The sequence below is a fragment of the Sminthopsis crassicaudata genome, chromosome 6, assembly GCF_048593235.1.
Source record: "Sminthopsis crassicaudata isolate SCR6 chromosome 6, ASM4859323v1, whole genome shotgun sequence".
Classification (NCBI taxonomy): Eukaryota; Metazoa; Chordata; class Mammalia; order Dasyuromorphia; family Dasyuridae; genus Sminthopsis; species Sminthopsis crassicaudata.
The window spans coordinates 243,758,829-243,782,871 of NC_133622.1; the positions used below are offsets into that span (position 1 = coordinate 243,758,829).

A 24,043-nucleotide genomic window follows, 5' to 3' on the forward strand; every position below is an offset into this window, starting at 1 on the left:
AATGCCAAGGAGTTTGGGGGGTGGGGAGTGAGAGTGGTGGGAAAAAAAGGAGGGGAGGGCTGTGCGTGGGAGGCTCCCAGGTAGCAGCTCTGCCCTGAGGCACAGACACAAGTATCTCTCGCTTCCCTTTTTATTTCCACTGTGGCAACTACCATGGCAGCAGCCACAGCAATAGCAACAAGGAGGGAACCTGCCCTCCCACCCTCAAAGTCAGGCTTCCCTTCTAGCTCTGGCCCAGATACCCATCCTGGGTCCAATCCCACAGTCCCTGTGGGGGGGAGGGAGGGCTCCCTATGGGTGTCTTCTCCAGAAATGTCTGTCACCAGGCTGGCACCTCTACCCACAAAGAACAATGGGTAGTCCTGGCCCTAGGCAGTCTTGTGTTTTCAAGAGAAAAAGACAAGTCTTTCTACTCTGGATCTGCCAAAGGAGCCCATACCCAGTCTTCATCAATGGAGCGTTTCTTTGTGTTCTTTTTTCTTTTGGTGCTTGTTATGGGGTAGTTTGTTTTGGGGGTTTGGGTTCTTGTGGGGTTTTTTTGGTTTTGACTTTTTTGCAAGTTCCTACAAAAATAGAACTCATGTATTTATAAATCCATGTCCCGTGGCTATGTGCATATGTTGCAGGTAGACACTCCAAGCTGGGGCGATTTCTCCTGCTCTCCCTGGGCATGCCGAGTGGGGGCACTCCTTCCTCCCAACTAGGCAACTGTTTCCTGCAAACTGCACATCTCTGGAGCTTTGGAGGAGGACAACTTTTTCTGTAACTTTGCTCGATAGAAGAAGAGGTAGGAAGGTAGCAGATATCCCAAAAGGGAGAAGAAGAACAGACCCAGATTCACCTGAGGAAAGGGAAAGAGGTGGCAATCATCAGGCACAGAGGTAAGATAGAGATGAGACTTGACTGAAGAAGTCCTGGCTTCAAAAACCAGTTCTTGCTACTCTCCCTCTGCATCATCTTGGGTAGTTCATTTCTGAGCTTCGATTTTCTTATTTATACAGTGAAATAGTGATTGGACTGGTTGACTATTTGGTAAGGCTTAAAGGCTTGTTCTGAAATGATTTGCCCCATGCCTCACATAAAGCAAGCAGTAGGGATGGAGCTCAGGTCTTTGAACTCCATACCCAGAACTCTTTTCGCTATATCACCAAACTCAGCAATACCTGAACCTCTTCTTCAGCCCCTGAAGGGGAGGAGGGCCAGAAGAGGTGCAAAGCCTTCAGCTCTTTGGTCCTTCCCCTTCCTCAACCATCCTCTACCCCACCCCCATCAACGGCCCACCTCCCTTCAGTGACCTGATGCCCACTCTTACCCAGAAAGGGTCTCCATGGAGATTTCCCACCATCACCATGAAAAGAGGCTGTTGCAAAAGAGCAAATATGGCACTGATGGTGGACTGCAGGCCAGTCAGGGTCCCAAAGTGATTAGAAGGAAACCTGTCAATTAAAGGGGCCCAAAGCCCCAAACTCATGCAGTTTTCCCTCCTATACAGAATTCTTTTCCCCTTCCCATGCCTCCACACACACACACACACACACACACACACCCCAATATAAAGGAGCATAGCAAGAGAATGGCAGCTAAATTATGATCATCTGAAAAAGGTAGGAATGGTTAGGACAACTAGGTGGCTTAGGGGGATAGAGTGCTAGCCTACAATCAGACACCTCAGCTTTGCTTGCCTCAGTTTCCTTATTTGTGAAATAATCTGAGAAGCAAACACTCCAGTATCTTTCTCAAGAAAACCCTAAATAAATAAAGTAAAAAAGAATTGGAAATGATAGAACAAACAGTAGAAGAAGAGAAGGCAACTAGAGGTAGAGTAATGGTCTTCTGATATCTGAAAAACTTGTAAAGAAGACTTTGGTCAGTGTTCTTCCAGAAGGAAGAACTGTGGTGCATAAGGACAGAACAAGCAGGATGCAGGATTTAGGTTCAGGACAGAATCTAAGTATGAACTCCAGCTATTGAGCAAGGGTTGTGAAAAAAAGGTAGTGAGCTTCCCAGTTCTAGCAGAGAGTAAATGACCAGCAGTCAGGAATGCTGGAGAACCATTCCTGCTCTGGGTGATAGGCCCTTAACCTAGGGACTCAATGAACTTGGTTTTTAATGGGTTTTTTTTTTTCTGTATGTATTTGAGTATAATTGGTTTTCTTTATCATCCTCTATTCTATTTTATGTATCTTATTTTATCCATTTAAAAACATTACTCTGAGAAGGGGTTCCTAGAATTCACTAAACTGTTTGTCTAAACAGAGTATGACACTCACCGAAAGTTAAGAACCCTGAATTAAAAGGTCTAAATACCAGCAGGTTCTAAGCTAAAATTCTGTCTGCAGGGGAACAGGGAGTAGTAAAATTCAACCCAACTCGTGGGATGATCCACATTAGATTTTGAGAAAGCCATTTTTGGAAGGGATAAGGACATTGAGACCCAGGAAACAGAAAATAGCAGCCTAGTAACATAAGTATGATAAAGAGCCAAATCCAGATCCCCAAGCCCAGGGATTCCTCCCCAGTGACTTACACAGCAGCATAGAGCCCCCCACAGGCAGAGTGGAAGAAGCCTCGAATCACTGTGTGTAGAATGAAGGTTAAGAGCTGTGAACGAGAAATGGAGAACAAGAGAGTTTGTTAAAACAGATCCGATGGGGAGAGGAAAACAGGAACCCCGATTTGAGTGGGACAATCACTCTGCCCATGCTGCTAGCCTAAACAAGTCCACAGAGACATTCCCCTTGGAACTGACAAGGGGCATGGAAAGAAATCTCCTCTTTGGGAAGGGTAAGTGGATGATCGCTCTAGTCTTAGAATGACTTAGAATGACTCAATACTGACTGGTACTGAAACAGCTACCACTCTAGTTCCAGTCTTCAACACCTCCCACCTGAACTCTTGCAATGATCTCCTAAGCAAACTAAATGAGTTACTATATGTAAATTGCCGTGCACATCTTGCTGCACTACATAAGGGCTAACTCTTATTATTCTTGTTGCTGTTCTTCGTGCTGCAAGTTTCACCTCCCCCCCCCCATGGATGGGGGGCCACCAAAGGGATGAAGTGGAAATCTGGTGATTAAAGGCTGGTGAGAGTTTGGGGGGGGGAGAGGCCTGGAGGGAAGCAACATATGCATAAGAAAGTGAATACAAAGTTTACAGGAAATAAATACTAGGTGGTTTAGGTGGGAGAGGGGCCAAACTGTAAGCTCCGGAGGGCATCTTAGAGAGCACTTAAATGTTTGTTGACCAATTAAGGTTTTCCTCTCCCTTTTGGCTAGGGGTTACATAAACTATGGTCTTGGGACAAGTCATTTTTTCTGTCATTCTTTTAATTCTCTAGAAATTATTTCACGAGGTATAAAATGGGTGTTATCTTTTTCTTTCTTCCCCTTTCTTTTTCTTTCGCCTTTCCTCTCCTTTCCTTTCCTCCCTCTTTCCCTTCTTCCTTCCTTCCTTTCTTTCTGTCTCTCTCTGTCTCTCTCTCATTCCCCCTCTCCTTCCTCTTTCTTTTTTTTCTTTCTTCTTTTCTTTTTTCTTCCTTCCTTCCTTCCTTCCTTTCTAATGGAAACTCATTCTCTATAAGTTCACTGAAAACATCCTTTTGCTCTCTAGTAGCAGACAAGGGTGTGCTAGATCTCAGAGCCAATTGTTAAATTTCAAAGTGAGCATTTACACTTAGGAAATGGGCAAACTTTAGAAATCGGCATTTGATTTATTTGTTTTGTTTCGTGTCAAGATTAAGAAAGTGATCATATAAATTAAATGTAAAAAAGTGTGTCCTGGAAACATTTTTTTTTAAACCTGGGTAGCCAGGAGCTAACACACCTTTTGTGCACTTCATCTGGTGCCCATATGATTTCGATCCCCTCTTTGAGGTTTGTGTTTATAGTTTGTTAGGATTAACAATAATAATAATAATATATATAATATAATAATATATTATAATATAATATAATATTAAATATAAAATATAATAATATATTATAATATAATAATATATTATAATATAATAATATATATAACAATAATAATAATAATAACAATAGTTATTATTATTGTTGCTATCAATGCTATCTTTATCTAGTCTATCATATTTTCAGTGACTTTTCAATTATTTTCTTCCCTTCCATTTTTTCTAAGAATAGCCTTTTATTTTTGTAAAATAGTTCTCAACATTCACCCTTGCAAACTCTTGTGTTCCAAGTTTTTCTCCCTCCCTTTCCATCTCCCCTAGACAATTAATTCAATATAGGTTAAACATGTGCAGTTCTTCTGAACATATTCCCATCTTTGTCATGCTTATGTCGGTCATTTAGCAGATAAAGAAATAGAGGTCTATATTGCCTCAGTGGTTTGCCATGTGCCACAAGAGCAGAAGGAAATCTGGATTCCCTGATTGGGGGGTTTTCTCGGGATCCCCAACACCTGCTTGCCCCCAGGACGCCCTGGTAGAGAAGGAAGCGTAAGAAGTCCACCCAGAGCATTCATGGAGAACGCAGGAAGCAAAGGGAATGTGCCCGTGGACCGGGCAGGACAAGGGTAGTGGCTGAGATTACCTGCAGGTGTAAGCTGTGAATGAGGCAGGTGATCCCAAAGACTACCAGCAGAGTGTTGGTCAAAAGAAAGGCGTAGATAGCATTGGTGAGTTTCTGGATCTTTCTGTACCGAATTCTGGTCCCCTTCTTAGCAATACCATCCCTGTCAAGTCAAAGAGTCACTCTGGGCTCTGGAGATCCAGCTAGCTCATTGAGTGGGGGTTGGAGAGTAACAAAAATGGCCGCCCCATCCTCTCCTCTGGGCTTCTATTATCAGGGTCTCTCTCCCTGATCAGCCCCCAGAGCTGGCTCCCCACTATTCCATCCTAGGCCTTGTCAGGGCAGAGCCCCGGATGGGAGGATCCTACCCAGAGAAAGCAGTAGGAGCTGGGTAAAAGCAAGAAGCCCTCCACAAAATGGAAGCCCACCAGCAAGGGCAGCAGAGATTTCACCGGCCCTCAGGAAGGCTGAGCTATCCAGCTCCATTCCGCCCTGGGGGCCTTTCCTTTGGGGCCTTCTGCCTGACCAGTCCTTTGCAAGAGTGGTCCAGGGATAAAGGATAGAATCTCTTTGCTGGCAGAACAAGAAACTACATGAAGTTCTGCAGTCAAGCGCATTCCGCCCCAGCTGCAGGTAAGATTGGCGTTCTCGGGGTCACCTGGCCTCTTCCAGGGCGCTGGTCTCACTGGGATCATCCACACACTCCTTGATTCGCCAGTCCATGATGTAGCCAATTAAAGGGCAGGTGAGGAGACAAAGCAGCTGCAGGGCCCCAAAGACGGACGAGTAGAACGCCACTGGTACCAGCAAGAGGAAAAGTGAAGTGGGGAAGGGGAAGGTGGGGCACTTCCTTGCCCCACCCACCCAGGTGCTGTCTGCTCTGCCCAAAGCGATTTTCCTCAGGAGAAGGGGCAAGAAATCTCAGCTTCTCTGATTTAACAGAAATGCCAAAATCCTCCAGGATATCTCAAGGTTCTTTTCAAGGGACTTTTTCTTTTTTAATGTGCTGAGGTAATTGGGGTTAAGCGACTTGCCCAGGATCACCTAGCCACACACTTAAAGTGTTAAGTGTCTCAGACCAGATTTGAACTCAGGTTGTCCTGACTTCAGGGCTGGTTCTTTATCCACTGAACCACCTAGCTGCCCCCAATGGAGGGACTTTTAAGACTTAGCGATTATCCCTAGAATTGGGTGGGAGAGTCAAGGCAGCTGAAACAGGGAGCAAGCTCAGCACCCTCTTCTGCCCAGGATGAGTGAGAAGGCCCCTTCTATGCCTGACCTTTTCTTTCTACAGTCCCACCCAGTTCTGATATATAATGTTAGAAGATTCCCTTCTCTAGATCTGACTTTCTAGGGTCTAAGGATCTCTTCCACTTCTAACGTCTGTGGCTTCATGATACCCCCAAGGTCTCTTACCCCACCTGGGACCACATACCTTGCTCCTTCATATAACTTATCTCCTTCTCTGTTTCTGTGGAGAGTTGGGAAGGAGAGAAGATAGAGAAACATAAACACAGGGGGGCAAACAGAGGGAAGGCCATTTGAAGAACACTCTTCCCCTCACCCATCATGTCTTCCATAGCCCCTCTCCTTCCCAGAAGAAATCCTTACCCAGCTTCTGGCCATCGGTTATTAAGAACTCCAGCATCTTGTTCATGGCAGCCATGTAGAAAATCACCCGAAGCTGGGTCATACCCATGGTAAGAAGACTCCAGAGGAATATGGGGGAAAAGAGGCTTTTCCGGAAGGGGACAGATTCTGCAACAAAAAGAGGGAAGTCCCTCCCTGAACCCAGAAAGTAGGATCTCTCTCTGTCTCTGTCTTTCTGTGTGTCTCTCTCTCTTTTTCTCTGTGTGTGTGTGTGTGTCTATCTCTGTATATGTGTGTGTGTCTGTCTGTGTATGTGTGTGTCTCTGTGTGTCTGTCTGTCTGTCTGCATGTCTCTCTCTTTCTCTGTGTGTATATGTGTGTGTCTGTCTCTTTGTCTCTGTCTCTGTCTCTGTGTGTGCCTGTGTGTGTGTCTCTGTGTGTGTGTGTGTGTGTGTGTGTTTTCTCCCTCCTCCAATATTCCTCTAGCATTTTGGATTTTTTCCTTTTCCCATCTCACTCCAGCCCAGAAACCAGGACTGGAACGAGTGCAGCTCCTATGCCTACCAGCAGAGGGACCCATCAAGCTAGTGACTAAAGTGTCCATTCCCAGAGCCCATGACCAGAGTACGGTGATGCAAGCGGTTCTGGGATTGCAGGGGGCTGAGAAGCGAAGCAGCTGGTGGGGAAAGTGGCAGCTGTCAAGAGCTAGACCCAGGACGCCCAAAGGCCTTGTCTCAGCATCGGGGAGACCCCTGCCACCAACCCCCTCCCCAACATCCATACACAATCGTGGGCCAGCCGTGGGTCCCTGCAACCTGCACCTCCACGTGGGATCTGATACTCACTCTCGGGAGCAGCAGCCAGGGTGTTTCCCACCTCTTGAGATAGTGAATCAAACTCCCTTTCTTCCTCTACGTTTGGGGTCTTCTCGTTCAGCTGCTGACTTGTGGTAGTGACATGGACAAAAGAGCGATCGCCAGTTACCTTGTGGTCCAAGGCCAGTCCATTTACCTTGATCTTTTTCCTGAATTGGGGGGGGGGGAACAGAAAACATGGGAGATTCGAGCTTGAGGCATCTGGAACATCACTCCTCTAAGAAACCATCCCTTAGAACAGATTCACACAGTTCCAAGGGAAGTGGGCAGCCATGAGGCCATTTGGTCAAACCCAAGCCTAACAAAGAATCACTACCAGCAGCACATTTCCACCAGTCGTCATCCAACCAACCTCAAGAACTTCAGTGAAGAGGAACCCTCCAACTCCAATCTGCAGTGGGGGTAGAGACTAGACCTCCTTGTGCCAGTGCAGGTGAGCGCCTTCCCTGAAACTTATTATCCTTCTTAGAGCACTGTCTAGGACCCTAAGAGGTTTAAGTGATTGGTGAAGGATCACAGTCAAGAGGCAGGACTTGAATCTGGATCTTCCTACCCCTAGACAGTTACTTCTTTCAGTTTGGGACAGTATTATAGGTTAGGACATTTTTCTTTAAATCAAGAATAAATTTATCTCTACACCTCTAAATGAAGAGGGGAGGAGGGGAAAGGCGTTAGAAAGCAAAGGGATCATTTCCAATCTCTCTTCCATTTCCATTTCTTCTTCTTCTCTTCTTCTTCTCTCCTTCTTCTTTTCTCCTTCTCCTCTCTCTCTCTCTCTCTCTCTCTCTCTCTCTCTCTCTCTCTCTCTCTCTCTCTCTCTCTCTCTCTCTCTCTCTCTCTCTCTCTCTCTCTCTCTCTCTCTCTCCTTCCCTCCCTCCCTCTCTCTTTCCTTCCCTTTTCTGTTTCTCTTTCTCTCTCTCTCTTTCTGTCTCTGTGTCTCCTTTCTCAAATGACTTGCCAAGAATTGCACAGCTACAAAAGTAACAGCTTTCTGCGGCTGGATTTGAACTCATGTCCTGCTGACTCCAGACCTGGCGCTGTGTCCCCTGCACCTACCTTTTTCCATTTCTACCACCCTTCAAATACTTAAGTATGGCTATCCGTTTTCCACTGTCTTCTCTTTTGTGTCTAACTACCTCGCCATTGTTTCAACTGTCCATCATATGCATGGACTTCCGCCCCTTTGCCACCTGACCATCTTCCGTCTCATCAATGATCCATCCTTCCTAAGGCGCGATAGCCAGAACTAAACATAACAGTGCTGATGCAGTCTGACCAGGGAGGCATTCGGAGTCATACATCACCTTCGATTCCTCGAAATTGCTCCTAATGCAACCAGAGATCACATTAGCTTTTGGGAGGCTGCCATATTCATTCATTCACTGAACAAGTATGTATTAAACTCTCGCTCTGCGACAGACACTATGGATATGGAGGCAAAAAGACAACAGTCCTTGTCCTCAAAGAGCTTACACCAACCATAATCACGCCTACTGAGCTTGTAGACCTACTAAGCCACCCGTTCCATGGCAGATGCCTCTTTACTTGGCCCCCAGGATTCTGCAGAGAGCACATTATTAAAATGAAGTCTTTTTCTATGTTTATGCTTGGCTGGCCCTTCAGAAAGAGCTCTCTTCCCTTCCATTTGGACAGGACTCTCAAGTCATCTAGTCCAACGCTGGGGTTCAGAAAGAGAAGATGGTGCGCTGAGAGTCCCTCGGCCAACAAGGGGCAGAAACAGTCCTTCCATCCTGGTGTCCAGTGTAGTGCTGTGAATCCAGTGCCCAAACACTGTTTCCCAACTCAGTGGTCCTGTCCAGGACAGCGAGAGGGGAGAGTCCTTCTTCCTCTCTATCCATTTGTACACACACACACACACACACACACACACACACAAACACAGACACACACACAAACACACACACACTCTTACATGTAACTGGCCTCCTCTGGAGCAGGGAAGGCTTCACTGGGCCAGTTGAGGATACAATTGATGAAAATGAGACAGGCCAGGGCAGACCAGGTGAACATGATGACTACGAAGGACACGCCAGCATCATAGATCAGCTGCAACATGGAAGAAAGAACAACCAAGGAGTTAGAGACCTTTAGAGACGTTTAGAACATGCTTTCCTCTCCACCGAGGAACACTCCAGTGCCTGCACACAGCCCCTGCAGCAGCACACTGTGCAGATTTTATGAATGAGGAAAAATACTTCTAATGGCTGTGACATGGCCAGTATATGACAAGGTCATCAAGCTGACTGTTCTTTCCACTAGCCTACACTGCCTGCTTTCCAGTTCGATACTTTCCCCCTATCCAACCAAAGTCTCTCTAAATGGTGTGTGGAGGGGGCCTCCGACCTTTGAACTCCAGAAGTTCTGTAAACAGAGATACCAGCCCCTATCCCGGCTCTTCCCAGAGGGCAGGAAGTACAGATCCAGGTTCCTCCCACCCACCCCTACCGGGGCTGCTGGAGGTGGCTGCCTCTACCTTGATTCCAGGGAACGTGATGGCAGATGAAGCGTAAGAGCCGATCATCAGGGACATGATGGTGGATCGGAGGTTTCCAAACATGTTGGGCAGCTGCAGGGGAAAATATATGCATGGAGCAGTTTGTTGGAGGCTCTCTCCACCTGGAGAATCACAGATCCGGAGAACTGGAGGCGATCTCAGACAATCCCGACCCTTCTAGGATTCTAAGATGGAAGGGTCCCTTCCGTCTTAGAATCCTAGAAGGGTCCTGAAAGGTCCCTGAGTCTGCCTCCTTCTTTAGATGAAAGAGGCTCCCAGAAATACAATCATTTGCTAAATGGCACCCGGCAGAGGGATGACAGAGCTGGAATAATCTGTCTTCCGACTCCCAGACCTGAGTTTTTCCAAGGCATCATGCTGTCTCTCATGTCCCCCCTCAAGGATGCGCTATCTGCTTTCTGGACACCTCTGTCCCTAAGACCTCCAAGGAACTATGGAGGGGATTCTGGAGCTTCTCAAGTTGGGCTGAACCACGCAGTCTTCAGGGTCCTTCTCAACTCAGATTCCAAGATTCTAGCCTGAACACCATTACTACCCCATGTCCCAAGATGCGGCGCGCGTACACACATACATACACACACACACACACACACCAGCAATCCCACCTGCTGCCACAGGGAGCCCAACCTGGAGGAGAAGTCTCCCACCTGCCAAACCTGCACAAACTTGACAGAAGGAACAGTGAAAGGGCCCAGGAGAGATGGGATGGCAAGAAGGGGAATTTATGGAGTCATAGTGCTAAGAGACGGGGGGAAGAAAAGGGAGATGCTGCTGGTCCCAGAGGGTATACTCCTGCACGTCCGGCCCAGCAGATTAGGTCGGGATGACGGCACTGACGAGAATGCACACATGATCAAGTACAGGGAGCCTTCCCAATATTTTGGTGAGAAAAGCGAGCCAACTCCCCAAACCTTATCAGGGAGCCATGAATCTAAATGGAAATAATGTAGCATCAGGGATATTATTAAAAACAAGTTTATGGGGCAGCTGGGTGGTGCAGTGCATAGAGCACCAGCCTTGAATTCAGGAGGATCCGAGTTCAAATCTGGTCTCAGACACTTAACACTTCCCAGCTGTGTGACCCTGGGCAAGTCACTTAACCCCAGCCTCAGGGGAAAAAAAAAATAAAAACAAGTTTATTCTATGATGAAGAAGGAAGGGGTGGTCTTCATAAAGTCTAGGAAAAAAGGTGAAAAACTCACAGAATTTCAGTCTCAAAGCTGGAAGGAGCCTGAAAGGCCATAGGGAACAACCCATACTTGAATGACTGGACCTCTACCAGGGGCCCTTAGTGTGAGCATTCCCGACTTTTTTATAGCTCTGTTTATTAGGAAGCCTGTCCTGACATGGAGTTTAAGCCTGCTGCTTGGACACTTCTAGCCACATGGCTCCGAGTTCTGACCTCAGGGACTGGGTCCCCTAGCGGTACCAGCGAAGGCGGCTAGGCCTCTGATGGAGGCCCTCCCTCCACTGGAAACTTAACCAGAGTTTTTAGGGACTCCTGATGATACTCCCTCTACCTGTGCAGGTCTCACCACCTTCCCTCTGCCCTGCCAGCTTGCACCCTGTGTGTGTGTGGGGGGGTACAACCTGCAAGGACTCAGGGTCACCTCCAAGCCACCAAGAGGCAATGAATGGGAGAAGGACCTTAGAGCAGGTTCACCACCAGAGAAATAATTAATGGGCCAGCCAGGCCCTGGAGGAAGGGGAGAGCAAAGTCATGGTGTCCTTTCAATCTGTTCTCCCTCCCTTTTACCCCCAGCTCTCAGGCCCTGAGGGCCTTTCCTAGAAAAGGGGAAAAGGTGGTCTGGCCTAAATGTGCCAGGCTCTTGAGAGAGGAAATGGTGGCAAGCTGGCCGCCCCCACGGGCCAGATGTTTCCCTGGGACCAGCTGCCAGGGAGTCAGAGACGGGGGCCGAGGTCCCCAAAAGGAGGCTCTTTGCGGGCGGGCCTCATCTCCCCCAGCTTCCCCAGGAAGGGGAGGGAGCTCGGCCTTCCAGGCGCTCGCTGGGCTTTAGCAAACAGAGGGTCGGGTCGGGAGGCACAAGCTGTCCCAACACAGCCTGAAAGCACCGCCGGTGCAGGGAGAGGCTGGGAGGAGTGGCGGAGGTGGGAGGGGAGACGGGGGCGGGGCCCCGGAGGGGTGGGGCGGGCCGTCCAGGCCCTCCATTGGTCAGCGACTCCCTGCGGGGGGTGTGCCCGAGGGGGCTGGAGCCCGTGATGGGGCCGTTTCCTGGCCGGGGATAGGGGGCCTCCTCCTCCTGCCCCCGGGGGAGGATACCGGATTGCGCTCGACCCCTAGAGCCCAGACCTGGGGGAAGGAGCCGGGACTGAAGAGAGAAAGGGGGAGGGGAGAGGATGTGGACTGGGAGAGGAAGGAGCCAGAGAGCAGTAAGGGGGGCGGGGGAGGAAATAGGGGAGGAGGGTGAAAAGGGAAAGAAAAAGGGAAAAGTGGGAGAAGGAAAAGAAAAGCGCCCATTCGTGTGCCCTGGAGCTAAGGAGGGACGAAGACCAAGGCCCGCGGAGGCTAATCCGGGCGCCCTTGGCTGGGTGCCCCGCGCCCGGGAGCTGAGGCCGGCGCGGCTCTCATTCCCGAGAATTATGCAATGTCCCGGGGCAGGAGTGAAATGCTACCCCTCGGCTGGGGGAAAGGCGGCCCAACGCGCCCCGAGGAGTCAAAGCCACTCATAAACACGGCCCTGGCTGAGCGCGGGCCACTTCTCCCAGCCCCGCACGCAGGACCACCGCCGCTCCTCCCGGACTCCGCCGTGCACACACGCACCCCTGCGCACACTCACATGCGCACACACACACCTGCAGCGCGCCTGCAGCCCACAACCACCACCACTCCTCCCGTCCTCCGCCGTGCACACACACACACTAACGCACACTCACACACACTCACGCACACGCACATATACACACATGCTCACACACCTGTAGCCCACAATCACCACCACTCCTCCCGTCCCCCGCTGTGCACACACGCACCCCTGCATGCCCACACACACACACACACACTCACGCACGCACACGCACATATACACACATGCTCACACACCTGTAGCCCCCACCAGCACCACTCCCTCCCGTCCCCCACCATGCACACTCACACACGCACATATACACATGCTCACACACGCCACAAGCAGCACCACTCCTCCCACCATGCACACACATACACATATACTCACATGTTCACACACCTGCAGCCCACAACCAGCACCACTCCTCTCATCCCCCCATACACGCATGCTCACACACATACACAAATGCAGCCTACAAGCACCACCACTCCTCCCACCATACACACACACATGCAGCCTACAACCCCATCCCCATGCACACATATGCACATAGATACACACATGTTCACACACATATGCACATGCAGCCTACAAGCCCCACCATTTCTCCTACCATGTGCACATACATACACACACCCATGCAGCCCCAAACCAGCACCACTCCTCCCATTCCCCCGTGCACACACTCACATACACACACGAAGCCCCCAGCCACCACCATTCCTGGGTGCAGCTCCCTTCTGCCCCTGGGCTCCCCTTCCAGGCCATACCCCACCACCACCAGCAGCTCCCAGCAAGGGCCCAGAACTCACAGTGAGCGAAGTGAAGGTCAGACAGATGCCACCGAAGCCATTCAGAGACAAGGCCAGAAAGATGAGTGGGGACAAAACTAGAGGTCGGATATAGAGAGCCAGATGTGAGAGCGAAGTCTGAGCAGCATGTGGAGGGGGAGGGACGAGTGGGGCTTCCCATCCCACCCCTGGCAGCCCCAGGCTTCTTTCCTTCCAGAGATCTGCACTATCAGGGTCCAGGTGGGGGGCTGCAGCAAGGGAGAGAGTGGGACTGTGACCCGGGGAATAGAGAGGGAAGATGGAGGGAACAGACCACAGGGCGCTGTCTCACCTAAGCGATTCTGAGCGGCCAGAGCCATCAGCGCACAGGAAGCTGCAAAACTGGAGCTGTGGAGACCACGGGATGATAAGAGATGGTGGAGAAGGATAATAATCCCTCATCCTTCTATTATGCTTTACCATTTGTAAAAAGCTTTTCTCAATACAACTCTTGTCACTTTAGCCACTCAAGTCCTTCTCCTCCTCTAGCTCCCCATTTCCACCTACTTACTGGTCACCTCCATCATTAGCTATCCAAAACAATTCATTATCTATTTTCTCTTCTTCCTTTTTTATCCTTGCAAGGGAGTTCTCTGGATGGAAGTCGATGGGATGGAATATTTAGAAATGCAAATGATTTAAAGACAAATAAATGGCTTGTTTTCAAAGAAAAGATGCCAAGAGAATAAACAGTCCATTCTCATCCCTTAAAAACAATCACAACAATTACAAGGAAGTCATTCCCTTCACCCCTCACCCACCAAGTAGTTTTTTAACTTGTCTGTTTCTGTGGAGTACAACATTCCTCAAAATCTTGGAAACTTCATAGCCTCCTCTTCAGCTCTCCATCACATCACACAGCCAATCAGATGCCTAGTCTAGTTGAGTCTACCTTTACATCTCTCTCATATGTTACTCATATGAAATTGAGTCCCTAAAATTCTCATTACTTCTCCCTGTGACATTAGAAAGAATGAGTTTTCTAATAGCTCCCATCTACCTAAATTAAGTCTCACCTTTTTTCAGATTTATCCTTTCTATGTCCAAAGTGATATTTTTCCCCCCTGAGGCATTTGGGGTTAAGTGACTTGCCCAGGATCACACAGCTAGGAGGTAAGTGTCTGAGGCCAAATTTGAACTCAGGTCCTCCTGACTTCAAGGCTGGTGCTCTCTCCACTGCGCCACCTAGCTGCCCCCAAAGTGATTTTCTTAAAGGTTTGACCATGTCATTTCCTTCCTCCCATTTAGGAACCTCCAATATCCCCCTTTTACACCTAGGATAAAATGCAACCTTCTCTAATAGGCATTTAAAGCCCATCTGACTACACGTCACTTACGGTACATTTCCCTTAGGAATTCTACATTGCAGTTGACTGTTTGTTCTTCCCTATATATGGTATTCCATATCCCACTCTGTGACTTGGTAGAAACTCTCCTCAATGTCTGAAATGCTTTCTCTCCTTATTTCTTTTTCTTAGGAATCCCCTTTCTCTTTAAGGTTGAGCTCAAATGCTACCTCCTGATTCCCCTTTGCCCAATTGCTAGTGCTCTCCCCTGAAATCATTTTGAATAGACTTATCTGTGTTGTTGATTTTTTTTTCTCCTTTTCCCCATCAGTACAATGTAAGCATTTCCTTTTTGTCTTAGTATCTCCAGTGGCAAGCATGGTGCCTTACAATAGGTACTTAGTAAATGCCTGTTCATCAATGACTTGATCATACTTTTTAGAGTTGGAAGGGATAGCAGAGATCATCCAGACCAAGTTTTCTCCCATTTTATAAATGAAGAAACTGAGGGCTACAAAGATCAGATCATAGATCTGGTCCAACCCCTTCAGTTATCACACGAGGGACTGAGACCCCAGGAGGCTAAAGGACTTATTCAAAGTCATGCAAGTGATAAATGATACAATCAGAACTTGAACTCTAGTCTTCTGCCTGATCATCTCTTCATGACCCAAATTGGAATGGTTTGCTGTTTCCTACTCCAGCTCATTTTACAAATGAGATAAACTGAGGTTAAGTAACAAAATCACACAAAATATCTGAGGCCAGATTCAAACTTATTTATCTACTGTGTCATACTGCCTTTCTAAAGTTAGATTGGAAGGGTTCTCTCCCTCTTCAAATGGAACATTTATCTTCATTGTAGTCATTTTCATGATCCTCCTCCTCCTCCTCATTAGATAGTATTTATGTATCTCTTTAAGTTTTACAATGTATTTTTTATATATATATATGTATATATATAATGTATCTATATGTATACATATATGCATATAATATTCTCATCATATCATTGGATAGTATTTATGTATCTCTTTAAGCTTTACAATGTATTTTACAATATTATCTCATTTGATCCTCACAATAACCCTGTGATTTTATTATCTCAATGTTATAGAAAGGTTATGTGACTTGCCTAGAGTTACCTAGCTCGTAAATAACGGGAGGATTCAAACCTGTCTCCTGATCCAACACTATCCACTCCACCTAACATCCTTCCTCAGATTGCATTTATAACATGGACATGTTGTATTTCTCCTATTAAAATGTAGGCAATTTGAGACTAAGAAGTTTCCTTAACTTCTTTACATCTCTAGCAACTAGAACAGGGTCTTCCACAGATTTGGTAAATCTTTAATTGTTCATTGTGCCAAACACAATTCAAAAAATAAATAAAAATGACTGATTTCATCAGGTGTCCCTGTTGCAGCTAGAACTCTTTTATGCCTTCAGAATTGCAGAAGCCAAAAATTCATTGCCCCCTCCCTGCTTGTGTCAGACTGGCAATTCTCTTTGACTTTTCCTTTGCCTTTATGCATTTTCCACTTTATGGATTATTTCTACATAAGCCTCATCCCACCTAGGAGGTGATAACATCCTTAAAGATAATAACAAAGTAATGAATATTTGATGGATTAAATCATCTGGTAGCCAGCCTTCTGCTAATACAGCTCCCTGAAATACATTAGTCTGATCTTCAACTCACACACTACTGCTATACCCAAATCTGAAATCCATATGTTAGACATGGGTTCTTCTAACCTCACTTTGCAGCTGAGTTAACTGAATTCTAAAGGGAAAAAAAAAATTGGTCCTACACAATGGTCCTAGAGTTAGTGATTTGTTCACTATCACACATCTTATAACCTAGAAAAGGCTCAAATCTAAGTCTTGGGAACAAAAGCTCAATGCTCAAGGTTCAAGCCTCTCCTTCCCTCCTCCCCCCAACGGTGCTTCCCTTCCCTTTCTTTACCTGCCAACTAGACGAAGGGGGCGGGGCCCAAAACGGTCCATGAGGATGCCCAGGGGCAGGGTGGTAGCACTCAGAACAAAGGAGCCGATGGTGAAGCCCAAGTTCAACATTTCCTCCTGGCTTTCACAGGTGGGCCACTCTGGATCAGTCAGAAACTGAAGCTCACTACTGTTGGTGCTGTTCCTCTCTGGGAAGGACAAGAAGAGCCATTCAAAGACTTCAAGAAACATTAAAGCACTGACAAGCAATATTTGGCACTGAGGGAGCAAAGACAAAAAGGAAAAGAGTCCCTGAAGCCCCAAAGTTGACATTTTCTGTGTATTCAGAATAGAGAAGAACAAGACAACTGGACTTCCTTTTCTCTATTGCCACGGGAGAGAAGATGCTCTGACTTATTCTCCTATTTGAACAACACTTAGATTTTTCAGCATTAACTTCAATGTCGGTCCTTTGGTTTATTAGTCAGATTCTTATGAACCTAATTTAGACGATTCCATATCTCCCCCTTTCACTCTGCTACCCCACCCCAAAGGGACATAGATTAAGGAGCTGGGTTCCTGAACTTAACTGCTGCCAAGCAAACCAAGTTGCAACCAAAGAGAATATTCAAATCTGACCCCCCCCCAACCCTCACCCTAGGTATAAAGTGGATAGAATGCCAGGCTTGGAGTCAGGAAGACTCATTTTTCTGAATTCAAATCTATCTTCAGGCATTTCCTAGCTGTGTGACCCTGAACAAGTCACTTAATCTTGTTTGCCTCAGTTTCCTCATCTGTAAAAATGAGCTAGAGAAATAGCAAACCACTACAGTACCTTGGCCAAAAAAATCCCAAAGGAAATCACAAACAGTCGGACATGATTGAATAACAACAATAACAGAAAGAGCAGGGATTTTGACCTAAATCTCCTATCTCACAGCCAGGTAACTTGTTGCCAGATCCAACTTTTCCTTCCCTCCATAAACACACACACACACACACACACACACACACACACACAGAGCTATACCTTGCCTTATAAATGTCCTCTAGTATTTTTTTTCCTGCCTTATCTCCCCCATTCCCCTAGACTCTAAGCTCAGAACTTCAGAATCACTGAGCTGAAAAGGAACTTCAGAACACACTGAGCACAATTCCCACGAGACCCGCCGGAAGAAGAGATCCCTGCTTCAACAAGCCTGAGACTAAAGAACTCTAGTGAACAGAGACTTCCGGGGGAAACCATTTTACTTTGGGCCAGTTCTAATTTCTTGGCTGTTTTTACCTTTCATCCATCAAGCTGAAATCTGTAGCTTTGGCCTTCCACTCACTGTTCTTCAAAATTTGCCTGCTGAGGTCAAGTTTGTTGTTTAGTCATTTTTTTAGTCACGTTTGACTCTTTGTGACCCCATTTGGGGTTTTCTTGGCAAAGCTACTGGAGCGGTTTGCCATTTCCTTCTCCAGCTCATTTTGTTGTTGCTGAGTCATTATAGTTGGGTCTGACCCTTCATGCACTATCTAGCTGCCCTTCTAGTTTATTTTATAGGCAAGGAATTGAGACAAAGAAGATTAAGTGACTTGTCCAGGGTCACACAGTTGCTAAGTTTCTGAGGTTGGATTTGAACTCATGAAAATGAGTCTTGCTAACTCCTGGCCCAGTGCTCTATGCACTACAGTGCCACCTAGCTGTTCTGTGGTTAAGGAACACTAGTCTAATCTTTTCTATGTTGTTCTGCCACCTAGTACTGTGCTGGGCACACATGAGCTTAATAAAGGGCTGGTGAATTATATTTTGAACCTTATGATATCCATTCTTCCCAAACTCTGAGAACAGAGTCACCTTCTACCTTGGACCCCAATTGTGGAATGATGGTATTGCACCAGGAAGAAAACATCCATCCCGCAAAAAAATGGAAAAAAGGGAGGGACAGTAACAAAGAAGAACACATTGGGGAAGCTGGGGGGAAGGTATCATTGGAAAGTGATGATAATGGTGGTGGGGTTTTTTTTAATATATTTATGTATCTAATATAATCACCCCATCAATTCCGATTAGAGAACACCCATGGACCCTGCTAAGCAAACTCCATGGGGTATATTCTAATCATTAAGATAAAACTAGATTTCCTCCAATCAATCAATTACTCGATCTATACATACAATGAGGCAATTGGAGTTAAGTGACTTGCCTAGGCTCATACAGCTAGCCATTATATCTATATCTAGATTACATATATAAAAAAGAGAGCTTAAGGGATTTTAATAATGATAACTAATATCATATGATAAAGATGTAATGAAAAATCCTAGGTTCCAAGGTAGAGGACACCCCTCACGGTCTTGTGATTTTGGATAGGCCACTTCCCTTATTAGGGTCTTCATTTCCTTAGCTGTAAAATGAGTGACTGTGACTCTCAGAAGCTACTTTCCACTTTTTAACCAAAGTATTTTCATATCTCCTTTTATTCATTCGGTGTGAGTCAGGATAAGATGGTATCTCCTCCATTTTACACATAGCGGATTTGGAGAGAGGAGAATGAATTTGCCTGAGGGCACACAAGGGATTTGTTAGAGACCTGGAAAGTGACAACTGTTGGCGCCTGGAAGAATACTCTTACCAGCAGGCCCCGTGGCACAAGAAGACAAGCTACTTTTCCTATCGCCACCCCTCACAGCAGCGTAGCTCTATCCTCCATCCCACTTCTGGGGATCCTCAAATGTTTTAAGAATGAAGAAGAGAAGCTATAGGAGAGCTGGTCCAGAGGGCCTGATCTGGATAGCCCAAGGGAACATCAGGTGGGAAGAGCCCTTTGGACCAAGGACATGGGAATACGCTTTCATGTGGGAACGGGTCCCTGACCCTTCCTCCTCCTAAACTCTCCCACTAACCTTCTCCCTAACAGACAAACACACACACAACACAAACACCCAGAAACTCAGAGCCACCCTAATTTTTCCCTAGGCCCCTATCTCTGCAATTCAGACCTAACCTCTCCCTGTCCAATCTGCCCTCTTTCACTGGCCCTAGTTGGCAATAACACTGCAGGCAGGCAGCCAGTGTTAATCTCTATCCCTCCTTCTCCCCCTATCACTCTGCAATTTGTGCCAGGAGTCAGAGTCTCCACCCCTTCTCCACCTGCTCTTTCCTTGTGTAACCCCAGTAAGTGGTTGGGCAACAAGATCAGACCCCCCAGGGTGGAGTGGGAGCTGTTGAGGTCTTAGAAGAGGAAGATTAAGATTATCTCTCCCACACACCTCTCTCCAGGAGCTTGGAGACAGGGGGAGAAGAGGGAGTTGTTTATTTTTTTCCCCCAACATACAAGAGACAAGAGTCCCTGTTATAGCAGACTGCACTGAAGACATAGGGTATAAAGCAATGTGACTGGTCTCAGAGGATCTGGATTCCAATCCTGTAATGTTCTCTGGTTTGATTTCTTGGGGGTCTTTCCTTTCAGTCAGAGTAATCACCACAAGAGTAGCCAGGGGGTAAAGTCCAAATCCTTTATTATCTCTTTCAAAGTCTCATCTCCTTTCCTGGGACCCAGTTAGCTTTCTTAAAGGCCCATCTCTCTTCTTGGTTCCAAGAGCTTGAGCTCCCGCCTGTCTTCTGGGGCTTCTGAATCTCCCCCAATTAATCCTGGCTGAGGCTCCCGGCTTATATATCATATCACTAGGAAACCATTATTTGTTGTAAGATTAAATCAATCATACTGAACCATGTTAAACTACTGTCTCATCAATTCCACTACCTTGTAAGAATCCTTTGTTTCAAGTTCAGAGTTCTGGCCCACAATATAATCCCATCTTGAATGATTATTATTCACATGATCCGGGGCAAGCCCATTAAAGACTCTAGATCTCAGTTTCCTCCTATGTGGAAATGAGAGGGAGTGAACTAGATGGTCTCTGAGGTCCTTTCCTTCCAGATCTAAATCTATAGGCCAGGGGTTCTCAAACTACGGCCTGCTGAGAACCTTTATGTGGCCCGCAGGGTTATGACAAATGGGCTGAGACAGAGTGTGTTTGTTTTTAGTATAGTCCTTACTATAGTCCTGCCCTCCAACAGTCTGAGGCCCCCTATTTAAAAAGTTTGAGGACCACTGCTATAGGCTTTATCACTGAAGAGCTGGCTAAAGGATGCGTGTGGAAATGAACATAGGATTTAGAATTTAAAGGGCCAAAGACTGTTAGAGAATCTGGGACTCTGGGAGATCCCCTAGCATAACACCATCATCCGATAGAGATGCAACTCAGATCCAGAGAGGGAAAGCAACCTATTCTGGTTCACATAGTTTGTAAATTTTACAGTTAGAAAGGGAACCAAGGTTTTCTGATAGCAAGCCCATTTTCCTGTATCTTGGGGAGTGGTCCCAAGCTGGGAAGGAGCAAAGTAGGTGATGGTTGGGCCAGTCCCAACAGACCATCTTGATTTCCAAAACCCAGCTGCCCATATACAAAGTCCCTCCCTCACTGAGGATTCCCTTCCCCTTCCTAGAATTATTAGAGCATAGATTAGAATATCAGGTAGCACCTAGCCCAGTCCTTGTCCTCGAAGTCCATCTGAAAAGCCAGATGTCCCATAATTCCCTATGCTAACTAGTGTTGAAATTCACAGTCCCTAGCTGAGCTTCTCTCAACTGAAATACAGCGAATTTCCATGCTGAGCCTTTCCCCGGCTTCTGAAGCTACCGGGAAGTCCTTGGAGCTTATATTTGGGCACTGAATCCAAAAGACACAGAGAATAACAATCGGTATTTCTGAAATCCTTAAACCAGGCAGTGCATTCTCCACTCAAGCATTGGAAGAGGTTGGTAGCACAGTGTTATTCGCTGCATTTTTCATGAGGCCATGGTATCTCAGAAAGCTAAAAGTCACTTGGACAAGGTCACATAGCTAAAAAGTGAAAGGTGGTAGTTGGAAGGTGGGGGTGGGAAGAGAAATGAGGCCCTCTAGTTTTGTTTTGAATAAATCTTGCAGAAACAAAAACCTATTTCTCTAAGAGGGATTATTTCTGGTGGCTTAATATTGGAATCAAGCTTTTCTAAAGCACTCACAACAATCTCATAAGGGTGCTAGCAGGATATTGTTATTGTTTAGCCGATTCTACTCATCTCTTAGTCTTTTCAACCTCATCTGGGGTTTTCTTGGCAAAGATAATAGAGCAGTTTGTCATTTCTCCAGCAAATTGGACAGATGAGGAAACTGAGGCAAACAGAATTAAGTGACTGGTCCAGGATTACACAGTTACTAAGTGTCTGAGGCTAGATTTGAACTCCAGTCCTTCTGACTCCACGGATGGCCACTCTATCCACTGTGACACTTTACCTTCTTTACTATTCGTTGGATATATAACATCAGCTAGAGCTTCCGGACCTCTGACCACTGCAACACCCTCCTTCCTGATCCCCTCATTGGAGCATGGATTTAGAATCAAAAGAGACTTTAAGAGTCCATAAAGTCCAATCCATAAAGTCCAACCTCCTCAAGGTTACCCAAGAGGGAACTGAAGCCCAAGAGGTTAAGTGACTTGCTCAGGGTCACGCATTTGCTAAATTGCTCATCAGGATCCCCCGGCCACTCCAAAATGTTCCTTCTCTACCGTTTTCCTTCAGCCTCCCTGCCTTCAGCTCCTAGGAAACGTCATCTTATGAAGATTCAAGGAGATCAGAGGTTTAGAGCTTGTGAGCAGAAAAGAACTTGTCCAAGTGACACACAGGAAAGAAGTAGGAGGGTCGGGATTTGAACCCAGGATTTGACTCCAAATCCAATCATCTTTCCACCTTACCTTCATCTTCCAGGTACAGGAAGTCCTCGTGGTCAGAGCCGGGCCCCACCGGTTGTGATTTTACCACTCACCTGGACAAAGTTGGGAATAGAAGCCTTCCTTCTGCAGCATGATGAGCAGGGAGCCCCAGCCAAAAAGCACGGCGGAGAAGAACAGGTTCTCCACCAGGGCCGTGCAGGCCATCCACCATCGCCGCTTGTAGGCCTGGGCTAGCGTGGGAGCCATGCTGGCTTCTAGGCTGCCAAGGAACAGGGCAGTGAGTGCGGGGCCTCTGGGATCGGCCTGGGAGTGTCCCCCGATCATAGCGGCCCGGCTGGCTGATCCTGCCTGCTTCTTGCTGATAGAGAACTAGAGCTTCTGCTTGGCTCTCGGGAGCCGGGGCCTCCCAGCCAGGCCAATGCCAGAGCGGGGACCTCTCCAGGACTCCTTCTGAGATAAAGGCAGCCCTGTGTGCCTGTTTCTGGCACTCTGCCATCCCCTTCCCCCCAGGAATGATGGGGGGCTTCCCAGGACCCTGGAGACTTGCCCCCCTCCTCCCCGGAAGAATGGTGGAGTCCCCCCAACTTCTGGAAACCCAGAGGCCCTCCTCGTGAGGGAACAGTCCATAAGGGTCAACAGGGGACAGAGAGAGGGCTGGGCCTTTCACTCCCTCACCCAGAAGCACCCCTAAAAGGCAAGTACAAAAAGGAAAGGGAAGTCCGGGAGGGTCCCAGCCCCCTCTTCCTGTTGTCCCTGGGCTGCAGCACCTTCCTCCAAGTGTGTTCGCTCCTGTCCAGGTCGGCCCTCCGCACCCGAGGGCCCCCTCCCCCTCCAACCAGCGCCTTCCTGCCCCCCCCAGTCCCCCTCCCCCCGGAAAACTCTGCCTCGCTGCCCCTCGGAGCCCCGGGTCCCAGCGGTGAAGTTTCCCCTGGCTGAGCCTGCAGTTGCCACGTGGATGAAGACCCAAGTTGGCTTCTCCTCCTCCCCCCACTCCAGTTCTCCGCCCCCTCCCCCACCCCCTCAGCCCGCCCTGCCTGCTGTGCTATCCGACTCGGCCGGCCGGGGGTTTGGGGCCGGGGCAGGAAGTCTGTCAGCCGCTGACTTTATAAGGGTGTTGGGACTAGTGAGAGGCGCAGATAACGCGTGTGTGTGCGCGTGTGCGCGCGCGTGTGTGTGCAAGGCAGGGGAACCAGCTGAGGAGGGCTCCCCGGGCCGGGGCAGCCGTGCGGGGCGGAGGGACGCGGCGGCGGGGCGGCGCGGGGGCGGGGACGGGGGGCAGCTCAGCGGGCAGGACGGCCCGGGGAGGGCCGCAGAAAGAAGGCGGCGGCGGGTCGCGGGACTTCAGTGACCTTCCGGCGCCCCCGCCCCCACCCCGGGCTCCCCGCTTTCAGGGCACGGCGGGCAGCCGGCCCCAGAGAGGGCGGGGAGCGCCCCAAGTCCTCCCCAGCCTCAGTGGGATTCGAATCCAGCTCCCCGGACTTTGTGCCGCGAGGCTGTGCAAAGCGCCAGGAGAGCGCTCGCGGAGCAGAGAGGGGGCGGGCTGTCCGGCGGCCCCGTCGGAGTGCCCCCTGCCAGCCCGCAGCCCACCCCGACTCCCCGCACTCACCTCGGCTTTCACTCGGGCGCTCTCCCCGCGGGGGGCTCGCCTGCAACGCCCCCTGTCACTCTGCCTGCGCTCTGCCTCAGTTCCCCGGCCACGCTGCCCCTCCCTCAGTGAAGAGCGTCCGGCCGAGCGGCTCCCCCTCCCACCTTTAAAGGCACCCCCGGGTCGCGTCCACGCCGGCCTGAGAAGTAGGCAGCACGCGGACGGGCAGCGCTGAGCCCACCTCTGAAAGTGATGTCAGGGAGCCGGACCGGCCCCAGGCCTCCCC

The 24,043-nt window shown here is 48.2% G+C and overlaps 1 protein-coding gene across 4 annotated transcripts; it reads right to left on the bottom strand.

The window, feature by feature from the left end:
- Nucleotides 1-114: 114 nt before the first annotated feature.
- On the bottom strand, nt 115-24,008 carry SLC43A1 (solute carrier family 43 member 1). Of its 4 annotated transcripts, none has more exons than XM_074274408.1 (15): nt 23,779-24,008; nt 22,265-22,431; nt 16,431-16,617; nt 13,465-13,520; nt 13,155-13,231; nt 9,494-9,586; nt 8,933-9,066; nt 6,970-7,148; nt 6,146-6,292; nt 5,970-6,005; nt 5,193-5,331; nt 4,556-4,697; nt 2,528-2,601; nt 1,313-1,436; nt 115-841 (listed from the first exon to the last, which is right to left on the bottom strand). In XM_074274408.1, the coding sequence occupies exons 2-15, from the start codon at nt 22,416-22,418 to the stop codon at nt 701-703; spliced, it is 1,683 nt and encodes a 560-aa protein (XP_074130509.1). In that variant the 5' UTR covers nt 22,419-22,431; nt 23,779-24,008; the 3' UTR covers nt 115-700. The 4 variants fall into 4 exon arrangements, with proteins under 4 accessions (XP_074130509.1, XP_074130512.1, XP_074130511.1 ...); XM_074274411.1 differs by lacking the exon at nt 23,779-24,008 and adding an exon at nt 23,207-23,278; XM_074274410.1 differs by lacking the exon at nt 23,779-24,008 and adding an exon at nt 22,940-23,145.
- Nucleotides 24,009-24,043: the final 35 nt, after the last annotated feature.